This window comes from Hyla sarda, chromosome 7, assembly GCF_029499605.1.
Source record: "Hyla sarda isolate aHylSar1 chromosome 7, aHylSar1.hap1, whole genome shotgun sequence".
In the NCBI taxonomy this organism is placed as follows: Eukaryota; Metazoa; Chordata; class Amphibia; order Anura; family Hylidae; genus Hyla; species Hyla sarda.
In genome coordinates, this window is record NC_079195.1 from 198,616,235 (window position 1) to 198,636,457 (window position 20,223).

Below are 20,223 nucleotides of genomic sequence, written 5' to 3' on the forward strand. Positions count from 1 at the left end.
TGGACAGAATTTTGAGGAATCTGGGGTTACAACCATGCTCTCCACCCTTCATTGAGTGGATAAGTGGAGGAAGTAGTATTTTGCTGTGTGGTGCTGTTTTGGCTCGGGTGTCATGGAGTGTTAAAGGATACCTTTCATCAAAAAAACTTTTGATATATTATAGATTAATGTATGCAGAATAACTTTCCAATTGCATGTTATTAAAAAAATATGCTTCTTTCTATTTAATTTTCCACTTTGAAGAAATGACCACTAGGGGTCTCCCTACCAGTCCTTTTTTTTTAATATAGATTTCAGACTCATGCCGGAGTCCTAAATCTCAGACTGCAGCCGGGACACAGACAAATTCCCTGGCAGGGAGCAGTGCTGAGCTTGTCTGTGTCCCGACTGCAGTCTAAGATTTAGGACTCCAGCATAAGTCTGAAATCTAAAAAAAAAAAGGACTGCTAGGGAGACCCCTAGTGGTCATTTTGTCAAGTGGAAAATTAAATAGAAAGAAGCATATTTTTTAATGACATGCTATTGGAAAGTTATTCTGCATACATTAATCTGTAATATATCAAAAGTTTTTTTGATGAAAGGTACCCTTTAACGGGTATAGCCCAGTGACCCTCCGCGTACACCAGGTCAGTCTGTGTATAAACAATTTAGTTACTAAAAATAGGGACAGTAGATGATCGCTACATATTGTTTGTAAATTACTTCTTTCTTTTCTCAGGTTGTGTGTGTTATTGCAGATCAGTTGCATTAAAGGGGTACACCGGTGGAAAACTTTTTTTTTGTAAATGAACTGGTGCCAGAATTTTAAACAGATTTGTTAATTACTTCTATTAAAAAATCTGAATCCTTTCAGTACTTTTTTGCAGATGTTTGCTACAGAGGAAAATCTTTTTTGTGTTCTCCACAGTGCTCTCTGCTGACACCTGATGCCCGTATCAGGAACTGTCTAGAACAGGAGAAAATCCCCATAGCAAACAGAGGCGTCAGCAGAGAGCACTGTGGACAAAACAAAAAAAAAAATGCAAAAAGTAAAGAATTTCCTCTGTAGCATACAGCTGCTAAAAAGTACTGAAAGGATTAAGATTTTTTAATAGAAGTAATTTACAAATCTGTTTAACTTTCTGGCACCAGTTCATAAAAAAAAAATAAAAAAAAAAAAGGTTTCCACCGGAGTACCCCTTTAAAGTGAATGGAGCTAAGTTCTAATACCACAAGGACAAGGTGTTGCAGTTTTTGAAAGAATTTAGCTCTGTTTTTATTCATAAATAAACCTCCTAGTTGACAGTATAGCTAATTTGAATATTGGTTGCTGGAACTAACAGCATCGATCGATAGTGGATTGGGGGGGGGGGGTTGTTAGAAGAGAAAAAAAAACGAAAAGAGCAGAAATCTGTGGAGCGGAAGCTTCATATGGTTGATGACGGCCGAAGTTAAAGGGGCCAAAGGTCTTTTTAAACTTTATAATACTATAGCAGTAATCACAAGTGTCAGCAATAACTAACAGTTCTTTACATGCAATCCAGTAGACAGAAGGTTGACCCATTATTATGTTCATGAGGATGGTCAACGTGGTGGTGGGCCCCTTTATCCCCAGGGCCTCAGTGCAGTTAAAAACAGGCAGCACATAAATGGTAAGACCTCCCCAGTATCTAAAGTAATCCTCCGTATACCTTTACCCACAGGAGTGAGAAGAGGAATATCTCTAGTACTTTTAAAGCCGTAAGAAGTGTGAAATTTAGAAAATTGCTCAATATCTTTTAAATTACTCATGATGGCAACAGAATGTATATAATGAACAATTTAGTTGTAATGACTTCACAAAAGGTAAAGAAGGTATAGATGGGGGTGACCAGTGAGAACATTCTGGAGTTAATACAATGCTGTAATCCTCCATGTGGTGAGGATATTGTCACGATGGTTATGATGATTCCACAGCAGGGAATAATCTATCATCTCTTAACACTTACACCTTTAGGAAGGCATTTAGTCTCACGGTTCTATAGAAGAGGAGCAGGCAATAATTCTGATTCACGTAGGATTCTCAGCGGTTCAAGCCATTTTCTTTTGCTTGCTTATTGCAGCCAGAGGTTGTTGTCTTACATCAAATAATGCATCGAAGCATTTTATGTCTTTAGGCACCTTAAATAAGTTATCTCCATGAGGACTTCACCATTACTGGTGTGAGGAGCTATTTAAACCTAGTTATTTATGTATCTAAACCCTGTAATATTGTAACATTGTTTTTTGAACTACTTAGGTTCTCATCACTGTCATGTTACTTACCCAACCAAAACTCATCCTCAAGGTTCCCAAAACCGACTCGATAGTCAGCCCACTTACGGAAGAAATCTGTAAGTCCATTCTGACGCCTTTGAAAAACCTGAAAGAAATGGAACCCACATTTACAATTATGCAAAATTTTTGTACATGGCATAGAATGCTCTTATGAAGTATTACTAGTACATAGTGTATTGGTTATACAAGGACTGCTATCACTTTGTGTAAACAGTTTTACCAAAACTTTGCAAATGTTGATGAACACCATGCCAAGGTGTCTCATTTAGTTGGCTATTTCTCGTTTGGTGGCCCAGTACAGGATGCTGTTCCCCGTACCCTCCTGCCCTGTCAGACAGTGTCCCTCAGTGTCCCCAGGGCCCCCTTCAGTTGTATCCCCCATGTATTTAAGTTGTATACTATATTGTGTGATGTACCTTTAAAAAATTCAGCATGTGATTGTTACCCAGGAGGTACTAGTGACCAGCTGACCCCAAAGGTGACCTATGGGCTCCCCGCTAGTCTCCCCCATATAAGCCCAGGGTGAAGCTAGCCTCACTCTCTTGTTCCTGAGGTCCAGTTCAGTCAAGACGTCTTAGTGTGTGTGTCTAGAGCATTGTTTGCCACAAGTCAAGTCCTGCAGCCACAAGTCAAGTGCACAGTGTGCTAAGCCCTGTCAGTCAAGTCAAGTCTGTTGTCTATCCAGCATGGCCTGCACTAAATTCCCCCATCCACTACAAGTCCCAGCAATCCTGTGAGATCTCTGGTCACCTCCTTGGGCCCTGGCTGTACTGCATAGACTATAATAACTGTCTACCCTCAGTAAAGCTACCATTGTTCTGTAACTTGGCGTCGGTGTCTTCATTGCCCCTGTGCCGAGCCCAGGATCAAGCTGTATACCTTCGGGTGGTTAAGGCTTAACCACGCCTGGCGTCACAAACACAAGGGGTTAATATAATCTGCCCCTAGGGTAATAACATCTGCCTTGCACCTCACACATTACCATACTTGTAAGATAATGAAAAGGCTCCTGTCCACAATGGGATTCTGACATTACAGGAACAGGTACTTTAAGGGGTACTCTGCTCCCTATCCATGCCGGATGACTGGCGATGCGGGGCAGAGGCGCGTGATGTCATGGTCAAACCCCGCTTGTGATGTCACGGCCATGCCCCCTCAAGGGCAAGTCTATGGGAGGGGGAATGACATCCGTCACCCCCCCTCCCTTAGACTTACATTGAGGGGGAGTGGCAGTGACATCAGGAGCCTCCGGTGCTGCACCTGACACTCTAAATGAACGCCGGGTGCAGGATGGTATAGGAAGAGGGAGTGGCAGCATAGCCCACTGTATTACTACTTCTAATTCATCACTACAGGAGCATAGCCATGTGTGAGAAAATATATGGGCACTATGACAAGCACTAGGGCTTGGACACTGCTATATGTTCTATTATATAGGCTCTAAGCTTGAAGTTATGTAGAGGAACTATGGATGGTTCTAATGTGCAAACTGAAAATGTTCTATATGCATGCCATATGGCAGTATTTTGTGTCATATTTTACATAATACACATATTTGGGGAGATTTATCAAAACCTGTGCAGAGGAAGAGTGGTGTAGTTGCCCATAGCAACCAATCAGATTGCTACTTTCATTTTCCACAGGCCTCTTTAGAGGCCTGTGGAAAATGAAAGAAGCAATCTGATTGGTTGCTATGGGCAACTGCACCACTCTTCCTCTGCACAGGTTTTGATAAATCTCCCCCATTATGCTTGCACACTATGGAGGAGATTTATCAAAGTTGTCTATGTCCCGCATCAATATAGACCAAACTACAGAGGGTTAGGCCGGTCTATTGTGCGCCTAATGTATCAAAAGGCGCAAGACCCTTGATAAATTCTGTGCACGGACTTTGAGATCTATGCTTTAGACTGTATTCAAACCTGCTCCAACACGGTCTGACATTTCGGCGTACTCTCAGCCGATGCGACTTGTCGCTGAAAAGTCGCTTTTGATAAATTCAGCACCAATGCATTTTTCTGTCTAAAATAGACTAGAATGCATCATGGTCTAAAAATCCTCTAAAGGAAAAGTTGCAGAAAAGTTGCACATATTTAGACTGCGACTTTCTGTGCGACAAATTTAGACAGGAAAAACCAGTCTAAATCCTTTGATAAATCTCCCCCTATTTTTCTTGTGTCTTTCGTTACATTTTGGGACATTGGCATGGCTGTGGACAACCTCTATTGCCAGGCACTTTATGTCTTTAGACACTTAAGCATTGTGTCTCTCTTAAAGGGTCCCTAGTTTCATGCTGTCCAAACCAAGGACTGTCTTATCACAACATCTATGATTCATTCTGAATGACACACCATTTTAGGGTAATCATTATCTTTTCTATGGCCAGGTACAGGACTTCGGGGCAATCCCTGGGCTTGATGCACAGATCTTCCGCTATACAGACCTCTCGGTATATGAACATAGGCAGGCATCTGTCAATCAGGACCAGAGTCCACCTTATGACATGGAGCACCTACCCATATGAAGATACATCTATGATCCCTTTTTTACACAGCTGTTCACAGTGGATTATAGATGTTGTGATAAGGAAGTTTGTCGGGGTTTCACTCTGTTCCTGGTTTGGGCAGCATGAAAATAATGACAGGTTCTTTATTAAAGGGGTACTCCGGCGCTTAGACATCTTATCCCCTATCCAAAGGGTAGGGGATAAGATGCCTGATTGCAGGAGTCCCACCGCTGGGGACCCCCGTGATCTTGCATGCCGCACCCAGTTAAAATCAGTCCCCGGAGTGTGTTCGTTTCGGATCTGATTACTGTCGATCATGGGGCCGGAGCATTGTGATGTCACGGCTCCACCCCGTGTGACGTCACGTCCCGCCCCCTCAATGGAAGCCTATGGGAGGGGGCGTGACATCTGTCACACCCCCTCCCATAGACTTGCATTGAAGGGGCAGGGCGTGACATCACACGGGGCGGAGTCGTGACGTCACAATCTTCCGTTCCCGTGGTCGGGAGCCAGAACCTCCAGCGCTGCCAGAAGCAGATACAGGTGGGTGCTGCATGCTATATTGCGGGGACCCCCGCAATCAGACATCTTATCCCCTATCCTTTGGATAGGGGATAAGATGTCTAGGGGTGGAGTACCCCTTTAAAGAGAAAGATTCATGATTTTTTTTTTCATTTCCGAAAGTGTAAAAAAAATAAATGGCAATTTAATGGTTTCTCAAGACTTATAACTCACAATCCATCCTCCGTCATCAGTGGTCATGTCACAGAACACTGGCACGCTCTGACTCTGGTCACCATTTATGTAAACGGTGTATACACCACTCTGGGTATCTCCATTTAGTAGATGCTGGGCACAGTCTTGTGGGTAGGCAAACACTCTTCCTCCTGAGCACAGATAAAGGAAGAATTACCGTATGTCTGCAAAAATAGCCTCCAGATGTATAAAGACATTACTGAAAGTATAGAACATCTACATGACATTTTAAAAACATGCTGAATCCTGAATATCCCTTTAAAGGGGTACTCCGATAAAAAAAAAAAATTATAATTTTAATCAACTGGTGCCAGAAAGTAAAACTAATTTGTAAATTACTTCTATTAAAAAAAAAAAATCTTAATCTTTCCAGTACTTATGAGCTGCTGTTACTACAGAGGAAGTTTTTTTCTTTTTTTAATTTATTTTCTGTCTGACTACAGTGCTCTCTGCTGACACTACTGTCCATGTCAGGAACTGTCCAGAGCAGCATAGGTTTGCTAGGGGGATTTTCTCCTACTCTGGACAGTTCCTGAGGTGGACAGAGGTGTCAGCTGAGAGGACTGTGGTCAGACAGGAAAAAAAATAAAAAAGAAATACCTCTGTAGTATACAGCAGCTGATCAGTACTGGAAGGATTAAGATTTACAATAGAAGATTTATAATAGAAGTAATTTACAAATCTGTTTACCTTTCTAGCCCAAGTTGATTTAAAAAAAAAATGTTTTCCACCGGAGTACCCCTTTAAAGCAAATGTGTCATCAGAAAATTACCTATTGTTTAAGTCAAGTTCTGTTTACAGTGAAATGTGACACCAGTATAAAGATAAGACGGGATCGTGACATTTACAATGAGCAATGGTCACACATCCCCCTCTCCTCCTTCTTGCACAATGATCCCTGCACAGGTCATAGAGCATGCCTTTACAATAGAACTCAATAGGGTCAGCTTTAGTCTATTGTTTCCTATGTCCATGGGGCTTACTGTAAAGCATAGTCTAAATGCTATGCAGAAAGCTCAGATGGCAACATAATAAGCAAAACAAAAAAGTGTACATTGAGTGTACATTGGAGGGGGTGTGAAACGAGGGTTTAAATAAATTTCCTCCCCCATAAATTCTGTCCTTCCAAAAAGAACCAAGTCAAAGAGCAAATTGTTAGACCTTGATATCACTTATGCATACAACATATCAATCAATGCAACAAAAATCATTATAACATCAATAATAATGCTAATAAGCTGTACATTTCGCTCTTTTACCAGACAAAAAAAAAAAAAAAACGCTTTAGAAGGCAAAATTTACCAATATGCTTGAAAGTGACTGAAAATCCCTTCCATGTCTTTGTACTTAAGAAGAGCTCTCCGTAGGGAAGGTTCTTAAGAACAAACTTGACAGCAACATTATACAAGTATACGTTAGACTGATGATTTATCTTTTGTGCCACTGACCTGTGGTGAACATTGTATGAACGATGGCGCTTCGTTCTCCATCCTGAACTGACAGGATAGTGACATTGTATTCCGTGCTCTCCAGAAGACCCTCCAGGCGGATCCATGTGTCTTCTGCATCCACAATCAGTTCCTAACACAATGACAGATAAACACCACCATACATTGGGTTCATTTCAAGAGTCACATATGACTGGAACTGGATGGAAAGACAAAGAAGTAGCAGAAAGACTTTGCCGACTTAATTCCTTAATACCGCAGATTTTTTTGGCCTTAAAGGGGTACTTTGCCCCTAGACATCTTATCCCCTGTCCAAAGGATAGGAGATAAGATGTCTGATTGCGGGGGTCCCACCGCTGGGGACCACCGCAATCTCAGGAACTTTGCTCCATGCCGGATAACTGGCAATGCGGGGTTGAGGCTCGTGACATCCTGACCACGCCCCGCTCATGACGTCACGGCCATGCCCCCTCAATGCAAGTCTATGGGAGGGGGCATGACAGCTGTCACGCCCCTCCCATAGACTTGCATTGAGGGGGCATGGCCGTGACGTCATGAGCGGGGCATGGCCGTGACGTCACGAGCCTCCGGTGCTGCACCCGTTGCTCTAAACGAACGTCAGGTGCAGCAGGGAGATCGCGGGGGTGCCCACCGTCGGGACCTTGGCTATCAGACATCTTAGCCTCTATCCACATAAGATGTCTAGGGGCGGTGTACCCCTTTAAGGACCAAGCTATTTTTTTTTTTCATTGTCACATTTGAAGAGCTATACGCTTTTTATGACAACTAGAAGAAGTCCAGCACTCCAGAAATCCATAAAATTCTTGCTTTATTTATTATGTACTTTAAAGCAGGGAATACACAGATCTCAAGTCGAGAAGGGTACAGCTTGGCATGTATTGGGGTAATTATCCCTTAGTCATAAGCAACCCTCTCCAAAATGTGCCAAGCTGTAGATTTTTTTTTATTGAAACATGAGTATTTCCTGCTTTTAATTAAGTTTAATTATAAAAACAAGAATTTTGTGGATTCACGGAGTGATGAACTTATTCTCTTGTCTTCATATTGGCTCTTCATCTAAGTACTCATGGTTGGAAATTCAAGTGGTGAGCTGACTATATCTGCTGTGTGTGTGAGGATATGTTTTATAACCTCTTTGCTATAGTTATAAGACGGCTTGTATTTTGCAGGACTAGCTAGATTTTTAATAGCATCATTTTAGGGTACATCTTTTCTTTTTCTTTTTTCTTTTTTTTTATTGGGGGTGCAAAAAATACATAAAAAACTGTAAATTTACCATTACTTCATTCTGTTCATTTTTGTTTATTGTGGAGTAAAAGAAGTTTCCTTCTCTAGATAAATACAAACGCTGCAATATCATATCAGTTATTCCTCCATCTTTTTTCAGGTTAACATTTTTTATTGGCACCACTTTAGGGTGCCAACAATTTATTGAGCTATCTACCAATATTTGATGACAGGAATGCAAAGAAAAAATAGCAACTTCAACCATCGTTTTTTTGTGCATTATTCTTTTTTTTTCTCCTTTGTGATAATTTTAGTTAATTTGTTTATTTTTTTAATGTGAACCATTAAATAAATAATCAAAATTAAACGTATTAAACTTATTTGTCTCTGTAGTAGATCATACATAGTATTTCATAGCATTATTGTCTGACAGTTTGTTTTTATTTTTATATATATATATTTTTTTACGGCAGCCTGGATAACTCCCACGGTATGCTGTTCAATTACAGACCAACTGAGCGGCCACTTACCTTTCTGGACCCATTTGTAGATTTGTAAGTCAGAATGTAATTTTCAATAGGAGACACAGGAGGCTGCCATGATATTAGAGCACTTGTCCTGGACACCTCGCTGGCTGTAAAGTTTAAAGGGGGATCCAGATCTGAAGTGAGAGGAAATGACAATGTCGGTAATTTTCTTCGCAGAGCAAGTTATAAGGTTATAGCAGTTTTATATCTAAATACTTTATTGAGCTGTAGGAGACTTAGTATTTCATTGATATAGGCATCCTTGTGAACATTCAGAATAGTAAAAAATAATATTAAAATAAGAAGACCCCATCCCAAATAAATGAGAAAGTATTGTGAGCCATTTTTTGATTATTGAACCCAAACCCATTTTGGCTATTTACAATTCAAAAAACATGGACTTTTTTGGGCTGTCACAAAAATATTTTGTTTGCAAAAAAAAAAAAAAAAAAAACACAACAACAACAACAACAACAACAACAATAAAGACATATAAAAAGGGTGGGTATGGGGACTTTATATGGTAATGTGGTGAGGGTGTGATGAGGGCAGATGGAATTACCCTAGGGGCAGATGGCATTAACCCCTTGTGTCCGTGATGCCAGGGCGTGGTTTAACTTCTTCACCATCTGAAGGTATACTGCTGTATTCTGGGCAAGGCACGGGGGCAAATAATGACTCAGATGCCAAGTTACAGAACAACGGCAGCTTTACTGAGTTAGACAGGTATAACAGTCTTAACAGGTTAGCCAGGCTCAAGGAGGTGACCAGTGACTTCAGAGACCTCAGGGCTCGCTGGGACTTATAATGGATTTGGACAATTTGCTGCAGGGCCACACTGACTTGACACAGATAAATCTTAAAACAGGAAAGAAGAGGGCTCCATAGCGTAAAAGCGCCACTCCAGGGTCCAATTTAAAGTGGTAAAAACCCTTACCAAAGGCGGTTGTGTGGACTCACACACAACAATGGTCTGCGTGGATGAGAAAGTACATCTGGTCTGCAGCCTCCCCGACCTAGGCAATATTCAACAGGTGAGGACTTCCAAGGGGCGGTGGGGGATATTGGCGCTGGCCAAGATCGGACACATCCGGTGAGTGCATTTGAATAAAAAATCTTTTACTCACCGGACGTGTCCGATCTTGGCCAGCGCCAATATCCCCCACCGCCCCTTGGAAGTCCTCACCTGTTGACAGATAAATGTTGACTGACAACTGGGACTGACTAGACAGACTTCACCCCGTTTGTAGCTCACCAGGTTTTGATGTTCACCTGTGGCGTAGTGGACTTGTGGATGCATGTCTGCGTGGTAGGCTTTAGGCCTCCTCAGGACACTAGACACGCTCTCTAGACTTGACCTCACTGTACTCAGCACTCAAGAGACTAGAGAAGAGACTAAGAGACAAGAGACTGAACTAGATCCTCCCAGGGTTTATATGGGGGAGACTCTGGAGGGGTCCCATAGATCACCCTGTAGGTCACTTGGTCACTGGTACGTTCCTTGGTTACAACACATAGCAACATTACTTAAAAGGGTTGTGCGCTGCCCTGCAGTTCGGAGCTCCGCTCACAGCATCCGGAAGTTCATTACTCCGAACGCTGTGTGCGGGCTTCCGTGTTCGCGGCCAGCGTGCATGGCGTCACGCCCGGCCCCTTCGTGACGTCTCGTCCGCCCCCTCGGGACGTCACGCCCGCCCCTTCTACCAAAGTCTATGGGAAGGGGGCGTGACAGCGGTCGCGCCCCCTTCCCATAGACTTTCGTTGAGGGGGCGGGCGAGACGTCACGAGGGGGCGGGTGAGACGTCACAAAGGGGCTGGGCGTGACGTCACGCCCGCCGGCCGCGAACACGGAAGCCCGCACACAGCGTTCGGAGTAATGAACTTCCGAACGCTGTGAGCGGAGCTCCGAACTGCAGGGCACTGCATATATAACAATATATGCACATTACATTGTATAATATAGGCATTTAATAAAATTTATGGAACATAGGTAAAGGGGGGCAGGGTCTGAATGGAGTCTGCCTGACAGGGCAGCAAGGGTACAGGGGTGCAACTCCTGTACTGGGCCACCACAGTAAGCATTGTCATTTCCAATTCCACCAACATTAAAGGGGTATTCCAGGATTTTTTTTTTATTGACTATGCTACAGGGGCTGTAAAGTTAGTGTAGTTCATAACATAGTATCTGTACCTGTGTGTGACGGTTTTCTCACAATTATTCTGTGATTTTCACTCCAATATTTATTCTCACCAGCATACAAAAAATGACTGTTGTCTCAGATTTTTCCCAGCTTGCAATGCGGCCGAGACCTGACTCACTAGTCATCTGATGACAGGGAGCCTGTCTGCTTCAATGGGTGGAGGGATCGCTTGGTGGGAGAGAGATCAATCTGCAACTAATGCAACAGCTGTAGGCACCCTGATCGAAAAGCACAGCTTTTGAATGGATGCAGCTCATTTATGTTTCAATTGGTGGGGAGGCTGATGTGTGGGAGGGAGGAAGATGGAATTGTGGGATTTGTAGTTAAAAAAAGAAAAGTCAAACAGGAAATACTGGTTCACAAACAGCTAGCCACAGTGTTATGGTAATCTCACAACATAGTCATTTAGCCCCAAGACAAGCGCAGATCCTTCCTAAGCATGTCCATTACTGTCTGCCAGGAATGTACTAAAATCACCTTATGGTGGATAACCCCTTCAACTAAAGGAACTCCGCTGCCCCAGCATTCGGAACATTTTGTTGCAAACGATTGGAGCGGGAGGCAGGAGGTTGTAACATCATAGACACGCCCCTAGTGACGTCACGCCTCGCTCACTCAATGCAATTCTATGGGAGGGGGCGTGGTGGCCGGGTGCTGAACAGAGATCGTGGGGGGTACTAGCTGGGGGACCCCCGCGATCAGACATCTTAGCCCCATCCTTTGGATAGGGGATGAGATGTCTAGGGGCAGAGTACCCCTTTAAAGAAGTGGTAATTCAACCAACATAGTCAATTTTGTCTACATTTTAGAAAGAACAGTCATTATAAATCTGAGGTCCAGCATGTAGGTCTGGCATAGGTAGAGAAAAATGGTCTCAATACAAGGATCAACACTACCATGTCCTTACCCTACGGAGAAAAGCGTATTTGGTGCTTGTTGTCCTGATCCATGAGTTGGTGATACAATTTATTCATTTTTATGAATGGATTTATTTTGTGAGCCAGCAAGTCATCCAAGCACTTTCCGATTCTGGGATTTGTTAACACTGTAGGGTCTTTGGAGAAAGGATCCCCACACAGGTTTTTACCACTCATTGCAATAAGCACACGTTCCCCCCTCGGATTAATGCTGCATTTTTCACCCTCCATTGCTATTAATGTTGCTGCATTCAATAGAGTCACATTCACTAAAGCTAATCTATATCCTGGCTACAAACTCGTTTTTTGCATGTAATACATGCAGACCTGCGTCAATAAATGACATGTCAGTGTAAACGATGGCACATATTCCAATGAAATACACAAATTTACATACTATATTACATTATTACGGTTCTCACGCATATTCTGGCTTTGAATACATGTACCTGGAATATACAGAGCAAGATAACAGCATCCAAAAAGGGGCTTTATAGCAAAATGTAAAAAGATTTATTCCACTACTGGCGCCCATAAGAGATGGCTCCCTGTAATTGCAGGTGAAGCTCCGCATCGCTCTCTCACCTAACTACCAGACCTTAACTGTTCTTCCCAAAGGGCCGCAGTTTCCCCTCAGGTCTTGGAGGTGGTCTGGTATTTTTGTATCTCTCTTGGTTATTGCGTGCAGTTATTATTGGGCTAGTGCATGAAACTATTAGTGATCTTATAACATACATTATACCATGCATCATCTGCTGTATATAACCCTTATTAGCATCGTGAACCATTTATACAAGAGGGATCTTTATATCAGGCGTTGCAAACTCATTATCAGTTGTTATTTACTCTATCTTATGATATACTGGCGAGTGTCTAAAAAGATAGGCTATAAGGTATCTCTACTGTATCACTAATTTATCCACTGAGGAAGTTGCTATACACAGCAGAAACGTGTTGGGATGATTATCAGGTGTGTGTTGTGGTACATTTGTTTCTATTAAATTTGCTCCGATGATTGGACATTTGTTCCTAATGGGTACACTAGTTTTTGGTGTATTTTAGTACAAAATTGTTAAAAGTTATGTTTTAAGAGCAATTTCCCATTACCTTATTACATTTTTGAATTTATGCTGGGATTTAGTTTATTCACTACACAGCCTGCTGTGGGGCACCAATACAATACCGCAGACGCTCCAACGTTTCCTATCCGGTCAGCGCCATGATATACTGGTGGTTGGTAGAATGTTTCTGTATTGAGTATGGAAAACTTCAGCCAGTAGAGGCTGTGTCCAGACCCGTTTGATGCAAAGAAGCGATTGCTTCCCTGCATTGTGATGTTTACACAACAGAGCGCTTTCTTTGTGTTTTGGATAGCATTTACGGTATGGGCACCCATGTGTCAAGCCCTTAGGCATTACCTTACTAGTCTGCTGGGGCCTACAGACAGGAAAATCGTATTTTTCACCATAGGCTTTAAAGTACCTTCTAATGTATTAGGCAGGTGCTGTCAAAATAATTTCCTTATGGTCTGCAAAGATTTTTTTTTTCGACATCAGTAATACAATGCACATTTTAAAGAGTTGATTTGCTTTCTGTCTAAAATACACGGAAACAGTATTCCCAGCCATTTAGCCCAACCAATCTAACCGGTAGTCATCTGATGCCATTAGTTTCAATGCCACTCTCCACAATCACAGCGCGGTCCTGATGTATTTATGCAGAACATATGTCATTTTGCTGTCAATCATGGCAAAACAAGGTAGATTAAGTGTCGCTTATCATCAGTCTATCTATGTATATATTGTCAATTTTTCATCTGTTATGTGTCAGAAAACTGGCAGGAGTCAGAAGAGAGCGGAGGGGGGAAAAAATTCTTCTGCGTTTACAGAAATCTTTTCCGTGGCCGGAGCTCAGCAAACTTTTCCTGGCTATTTCTGCAGGAATAATCCTGATTAACGTCATCCTTATTTTTCACCTGACATTACTTGAAAAATTGCCCTCATCACATTGTATAAAGCCTTCGATAATTGCCCAATTTATCGCTTTCTTTTTGCCCCATTGAAAAGGAGTGATGTGATAGGAGCCCATTTCTTAGCCGCCTTATTGCCAGCGCAATGAAAAGCAATGTGCTACGGTACATTGAATGGATTAGCATAGCATTAATAGTGTGTATCTCAGCAGTAACTCGCAGATTTCTCAGAGGTGTCTTTCCCACATATGTGAGATAGATTCTTGTGCGGGTGCAGTAGAACTTCCTTGGTCCATTACAAGGTATTATGAATTCTGACAGGTCTACAATTCCCCCGGTTGCTAAATTCCCTGCATTATTCAGAAGTGAAGCCGACTTCTCTCCGATTGCTGGATTTCACTATTGAGGATCTTTCCTGTTCTTTTACCGCTTCGACTTTATCTAAGTGAACCCGTATTGTAAATTGTGAGAGGGTCAAACTGATACAAAGAAAGTTCACTACTTAACTGATGTAATCTCTGTTCCTTCAAGTCATAGCATGTCGTATCATTAATACTTAAAAGGCCATTAACCTTAGGAGGACACCTTAAAATAGTGAAGCCTATGAGAAGAGATACAGATAGGACATAAAGCACTCTGGCCCCAAGTGCAAAATATGTAACCCACATCCTGGCCACCAACGCGTTTTTGACATGTATCGACATGCAGAAATGTGTCAATAAATGACATGTCAGTGCAAGCTATGTCACATATTCCGATTAAAGGGGTTATCCAGGAATCGAAAAACATACCTATTTTCTTCCAAAGATCGCTCCCTGTCTGTCTGCAGGGGTCCGGTGGCGAATAGCAATAGGGCCCCCTGAGTTGCCAGCCCCCATAGTATCATGTGTTTTTCCATCCTCCCCCTGTCCCTTGGCTTCACTCAGTTTTCCTTCCCTTTCCTCCTCTTCTCAGACAACATGGTATCCCCCTGGGTTTTCCTCCAATCTTGAGGGTCCCGCATTTTTCCCACATTTTTGTAGCCCCTCCTCCTTACCTTATAGCTGGCAAGCAAGGTTTTTGGCACCATTCCCATATAGTGACCCGGAAGTTGTCCCATCCTCACTCCCTCCCTATTGTTGTGTTATTTGTTGGTGTGCTGTGTTTTTGCTGCTTATTTTACAGTGTGTCGGTTCCTGATTCCAAGTCACAGCGAGCGGTCTGTAAGTTATTTGCACGTTCTTGGGAACGTTCATGCTTACCGGAGCCGGTGTAGCATTCCGCCAGAATCCTATGTTTACAGTTACAGTGCCTTATCTAAAGTTATTTATAAATAAATAAATGCTGTGGCCAACCCCCACCCATTCAAAAATTTAAGAGTGTCCTGGTCTTTTTTTTTAAAGGGATAGGGGGTGTTGCGGGTTGTAGGGGTTGTTCATGTCTGGCCAGTCTTCAGGCTGGGTGTGGTATTACAACTTGGATCCATTCACTTCAATGGAACTGAGCTGCAAAACCACACCCAACCTGCAGACAGACAGAGAGCAGTCTTTGAAAGAAATTATCTGTTTTTTTTTTAATTCCTGGATAATCCCTGTGGGGCATACAGCAGCTGACAAGTATTGGAAGGGTTAAGATTTTTAAATAGAAGTAATTTACAAATCTGATTAACTTTTTGGCACCAGCTTTCCAATGGAGTACCCCTTTAAATACCATCAGTCACATACTGTATCACATTATTGCAGTTCTCATGTATTTACTGGGCTTGGAATATGTGTACCTGGAATATACAAAGCAAGGTAAAAGCCTCCAAAAAAAGGGGCCTTATAGAACAATATAAAAAGTTGTACTCCTCTATGGTACAAAAATAAAAAATAAAAAAAATACACAATGCTTCAACCCACACAAGAGTCTTTATTAATAGCAGAGATGTTCTCACATGCTACCACATCTATGCTTTTAATAAAGACCCCTGTGTGGGTTAAAGCATTGTGTAAGTCATAGATTGAGGGCCCCCAATCTATGACTAACATGGCAGCCTATGGTCCCTATCTAGACATGGAAATGTTTGCCAATTCTTCTTGCCAAAAAAAGCTGAAGCTCAGTCAGACTGGACATAGAACGTCTGTCAACAGCAATTTTCATGTCTTGCCCCAAATATTCGATTGGATTCAGGTCTCGGCTATAACTGGCCTAATATTCCATTGTAGTTGTGGCTGTATGTTTATGGTCATTATCCTGCTGAATATTGAACCTCCATCCCAGTCTCAAGTCTTTAGCAGGCTGCATTCTTCCTTTAAGAGTTGCCTGTACAGTGATCCCTCAACTTACAATGGCCTCAACATACAATAGTTTCAACATACAATGGTCTTTTCTGGACCATTGTAACTTGAAACCAGACTCAACATACAATGCTATGGAATCTGCGAAACGTGTCAATGGCTGGAAGAACCGACCAATCAGAATGGACATTTCACTGGTAAAACCCCTGTAGTCATAAAGTGCATGCACTGACTGGTGTCTGGTAGCGCCCCCTACAGTACAGACAGGTATTACATGTTCTGTACTCTTTACCTGTATTACTGAAGTGTATGCACTGACTAGTGTCTGGTAGCACCTCCTACAGTACAGGGAGATATTACATGTTCTGTACTCTTTACCTGTATTACTGAAGTGTATGCACTGACTGGTGTCTGGTAGCACCTCCTACAGTACAGGGAGGTATTACATGTTCTGTACTACTCTTTACCTGTATTACTGAAGTGCATGCATGTACTGGTGTCTGGTAGCGCCCCCTACAGTACAGAGAGGTATTACATGTTCTGTACTCTTTACCTGTATTACTGAAGTGCATGCATTTACTGGTGTCTGGTAGCGACCCCTACAGTACAGAGAGGTATTACATGTTCTGTACTCTTTACCTGTATTACTGAAGTGCATGCATTTACTGGTGTCTGGTAGCGCCCCCTACAGTACAGAGAGGTATTACATGTTCTGTACTCTTTACCTGTATTACTGAAGTGCATGCATTTACTGGTGTCTGGTAGCGCCCCCTACAGTACAGAGAGGTATTACATGTTCTGTACTCTTTACCTGTATTACTGAAGTGCATGCATTTACTGGTGTCTGGTAGCACCCCCTACAGTACAGGGAGGTATTACATGTTCTGTACTCTTTACCTGTGCCAGAGTTAGCTGCTCCTTTGGACACCAGGTAATGGCGGCTCCATTTTACTTTTTTTTTAGGACACTGCGTGTTCTGTACAGGACCCTGAAGAAGCTTCTGTCCTCTACATAGACCAGTGTTTCCCAAAGAGGGTGCCTCCAGCTGTTGCAAAACTACAACTCCCAGCATGCCCGGACAGCCTTCGGCTGTCCAGGCATGCTGGGAGTTGTAGTTTTGCAACAGCTGGAGGCACCCTGGTTAAGAAACACTGACATAGACAGTGATTTACAGCTCCCGGCAGATCTTTATTACTTTTATATGTAAGGATTTGCTTTATCTGTATTAGTTATCTACTTATTTTTCTTTAATCCTCACTTATACCTATTTTTGGATGACATTTTGCTGGCTTCAGAACCAATTACCAGGTTTCCAAAGAGTTCTGGTCTCAACATACAATGGTTTCAACATACAATGGTCGTCCTGGAACCAATTAATATTGTAACTTGAGGGACCACTGTATTTGGCTCCATCCATCCATTTTTTTTTTTATCATTTGTGAACAGTTTCCCTGTACCTGCTGAAGAGAGGCCTTCCCACAGCATGATGCTACCACCACCATGTTTCACTGTGGGGATGTTGTGCTTAGGGTGATGGGCTTCTTCCACACATAGGGGGAGATTCATCAAAACATGCGCAGAGGAAAAGTCGACCAGTTGCCCATAGCAACCAATCAGATTGCTTCTTTCATTTTTGTAAAGGCCACTGGAAAAAAAAAAAGTGATCTAATTGGTTGCTATGGGCAACTGGTTGACTTTTCCTCAGCACAGGCCAAAAAGTTAAAGTGTACCTGTCATCACTAAAAACTTTTTATATAACGTAGATAATACCATTATAATTATATTTGTAAAAAATTAAAATATTAAAAAAAATATGTATTTTTTTGTCCCTACAGCTATTGTCTGTGTGTCTCTGTGAGGAGTCCAAATACAGGAAGTGAGGTTGGACAAGTGAAACTAGAGATGAGCGAACTTACAGTAAATTCGATTCGTCATGAACTTCTCGGCTCGGCAGTTGATGACTTTTCCTGCATAAATTAGTTCAGCTTTCCGGTGCTCCGGTGGGCTGGAAAAGGTGGATACAGTCTTAGGAGACTCTTTCCTAGGACTGTATCCACCTTTTCCAGCCCACCGGAGCACCGTAAAGCTGAACTAATTTATGCAGGATAAGTCAGCAACCGCCGAGCCGAGAAGTTCGTGACGAATCGAATTTACTGTAAGTTTGCTCATCTCTAAGTGAAACCTATTTACTACCGTAATTACTATATGTGAAGGAAATTGGTTGTACCTGATTTTTGTCCAGAGTTTCTGGGGGTGAATACATATGCACTTTTAGGTTTTTATTTGTAAAGAACTTTAAAATCCATGTAATATTTTAACCCTTATCCAAATGATGGATTATGTTGTGTTGTCCATTACATAAAATCGCAATGAAATATGAATTTGTGGTTACACCATGACAAAAGGTAGAGGGGGTTAATCCTGAAAAAAGCTCCGATAGGTGGGTACTACTCAACAGCAGAAAATGTAACCCAGTGTGAGTAAAGCAGCCTCAAGGTGCAAATGTAGCAGAGCTCAGTAGCAAGCTCAGCTAGATGCAAGCTCAGGTCCTGAGCCGACAGTCAAGATCAGTGGTCTCCAAACTATGGCCCTCCAGCTGTTGCAAAACTACAACTTCCAGCATGCCCGGACAGCCGTTGGCTGTCCTGGCATGCTGGGAGCTGTAGTTTTGCAACAGCTGGAGGGCCATAGTTTGAAGACCACTGGTCAAGATCATGCAAAACAGAGTCAGTGAGGTACCCGAGGGTCAGGCAGAGGCATGTCAGGTATACAGGCATAGTTCAGATACAGGATAGCAGACCAGGAACCCACATCTTTGCTACATTAAAACCACAATATTTCTAAACTCACTAAAGCTGCAAGTCTGTCTTGATAAAGGAAATGGGTGAAATCCCTAAGAAATCAGCTTACATGCTGCTCATAGAAGTCAATGGAGAAATGATGGGGAGAGAGGCAGCGGCTGAGGAGAGACATAGACAAAGAGAGAGGACTGTATGAGCATATATTAAGTGTTCTATTTCCCCCAGTGCTGGATTCACAGGTTAAACTGCTCTGTACTGCTCTATATTGTTCTCCATGCGGCTGCTTCTGATGGCGGGCTATTAAGGTAAAGGGATCAGGATCTGTATGCGTAGTGTATGACAGAAATCATTGCAGCTACAATTTACCCATTAGCTGAAGGATGACTACATATGAAAGGGGTACTCTGGTGGAAAACTTATTTTTTTTAAATCAACAGGTGCCAGAAAGTTAAACAGATTTATAAATTACTTCTATTATAAAATCTTAATCCTTCCAGTACTTATTAGCTGCTGAATACTACAGAAAAATTATTTTCTTTTTGGAATACAGAGCTCTCTGCTGAATCACGAGCACAGTGCTCTTTGCTGACATCTCTGCCCATTTTAGGAACTGACCAGAGAAGGAGAAAATCCCCATAGCAAACATATGCTGCTCTGGACAGTTCCTAAAAGGGACAGAGATGTCAGCAGAGAGCACTGTGTTCCAAAAAGAAAAGAATCTTGCGCCAGTTGATTTAAAAAAAAAAAAAAATAAGTTTTCCACCGGAGTACCCCTTTAAAGGGGTACTCCACCCCTAGACATCTTATCCCTTATCCGAAGGATAGGGGATAAGATGTCAGATCCCCAGGGTCCCGCTTCAGGGGACCCCGGGGATCGCTGCTGCAGCACCCCGCTACCATTACTGCGCAGAGAGAGATCGCTCTGCACGTAATGACGGGCAATACAGGGGCCGGAGCATCGTTACGACACGGCTCCGCCCCTCGTGATGTCACGGACCGCCCCCGTCAATATAAGTCTATGGGAGGGGGCGTGGCGGTCGTCACACCCCCTGCCATAGACTTGCATTAAGGGGACGGGCCATGATGTCATGAGGGGCGGAGCCATGACGTCACGCTGCTCCGGCCCCTGTATCGCCCGTCATTACGCACAGAGTGGACTCGCTCTGTGCTGTAATGATAGAGCGGTGCCGCAGCGGTGATCCCCGGGGTCCCCAGCAGCGGGACCGCGGCGATCTAACATCTTATCCCCTAGTCCAAAAAAGGGTGATAAATTCCATATGCAAGTTGTATAATGGCC

General features: G+C 42.7%; 1 protein-coding gene across 4 annotated transcripts in view; it reads right to left on the reverse strand.

Annotated features, from left to right (window-relative positions):
* The window catches only part of LOC130283012 (tenascin-R-like), a 551,407-nt gene that overhangs the window by 40,937 nt on the left and 490,247 nt on the right, over positions 1-20,223 (reverse strand). For all 4 annotated transcript variants that reach the window (XM_056532112.1, XM_056532113.1, XM_056532114.1 and 1 more), the window contains exons 16-19: positions 8,784-8,914; positions 7,006-7,138; positions 5,537-5,688; positions 2,284-2,380 (exon numbers count right to left, since the gene is read on the reverse strand). In XM_056532112.1, coding sequence (XP_056388087.1) covers positions 2,284-2,380; positions 5,537-5,688; positions 7,006-7,138; positions 8,784-8,914 — 513 coding nt within the window. The remainder of the gene's footprint in view (positions 1-2,283; positions 2,381-5,536; positions 5,689-7,005; positions 7,139-8,783; positions 8,915-20,223) is intronic.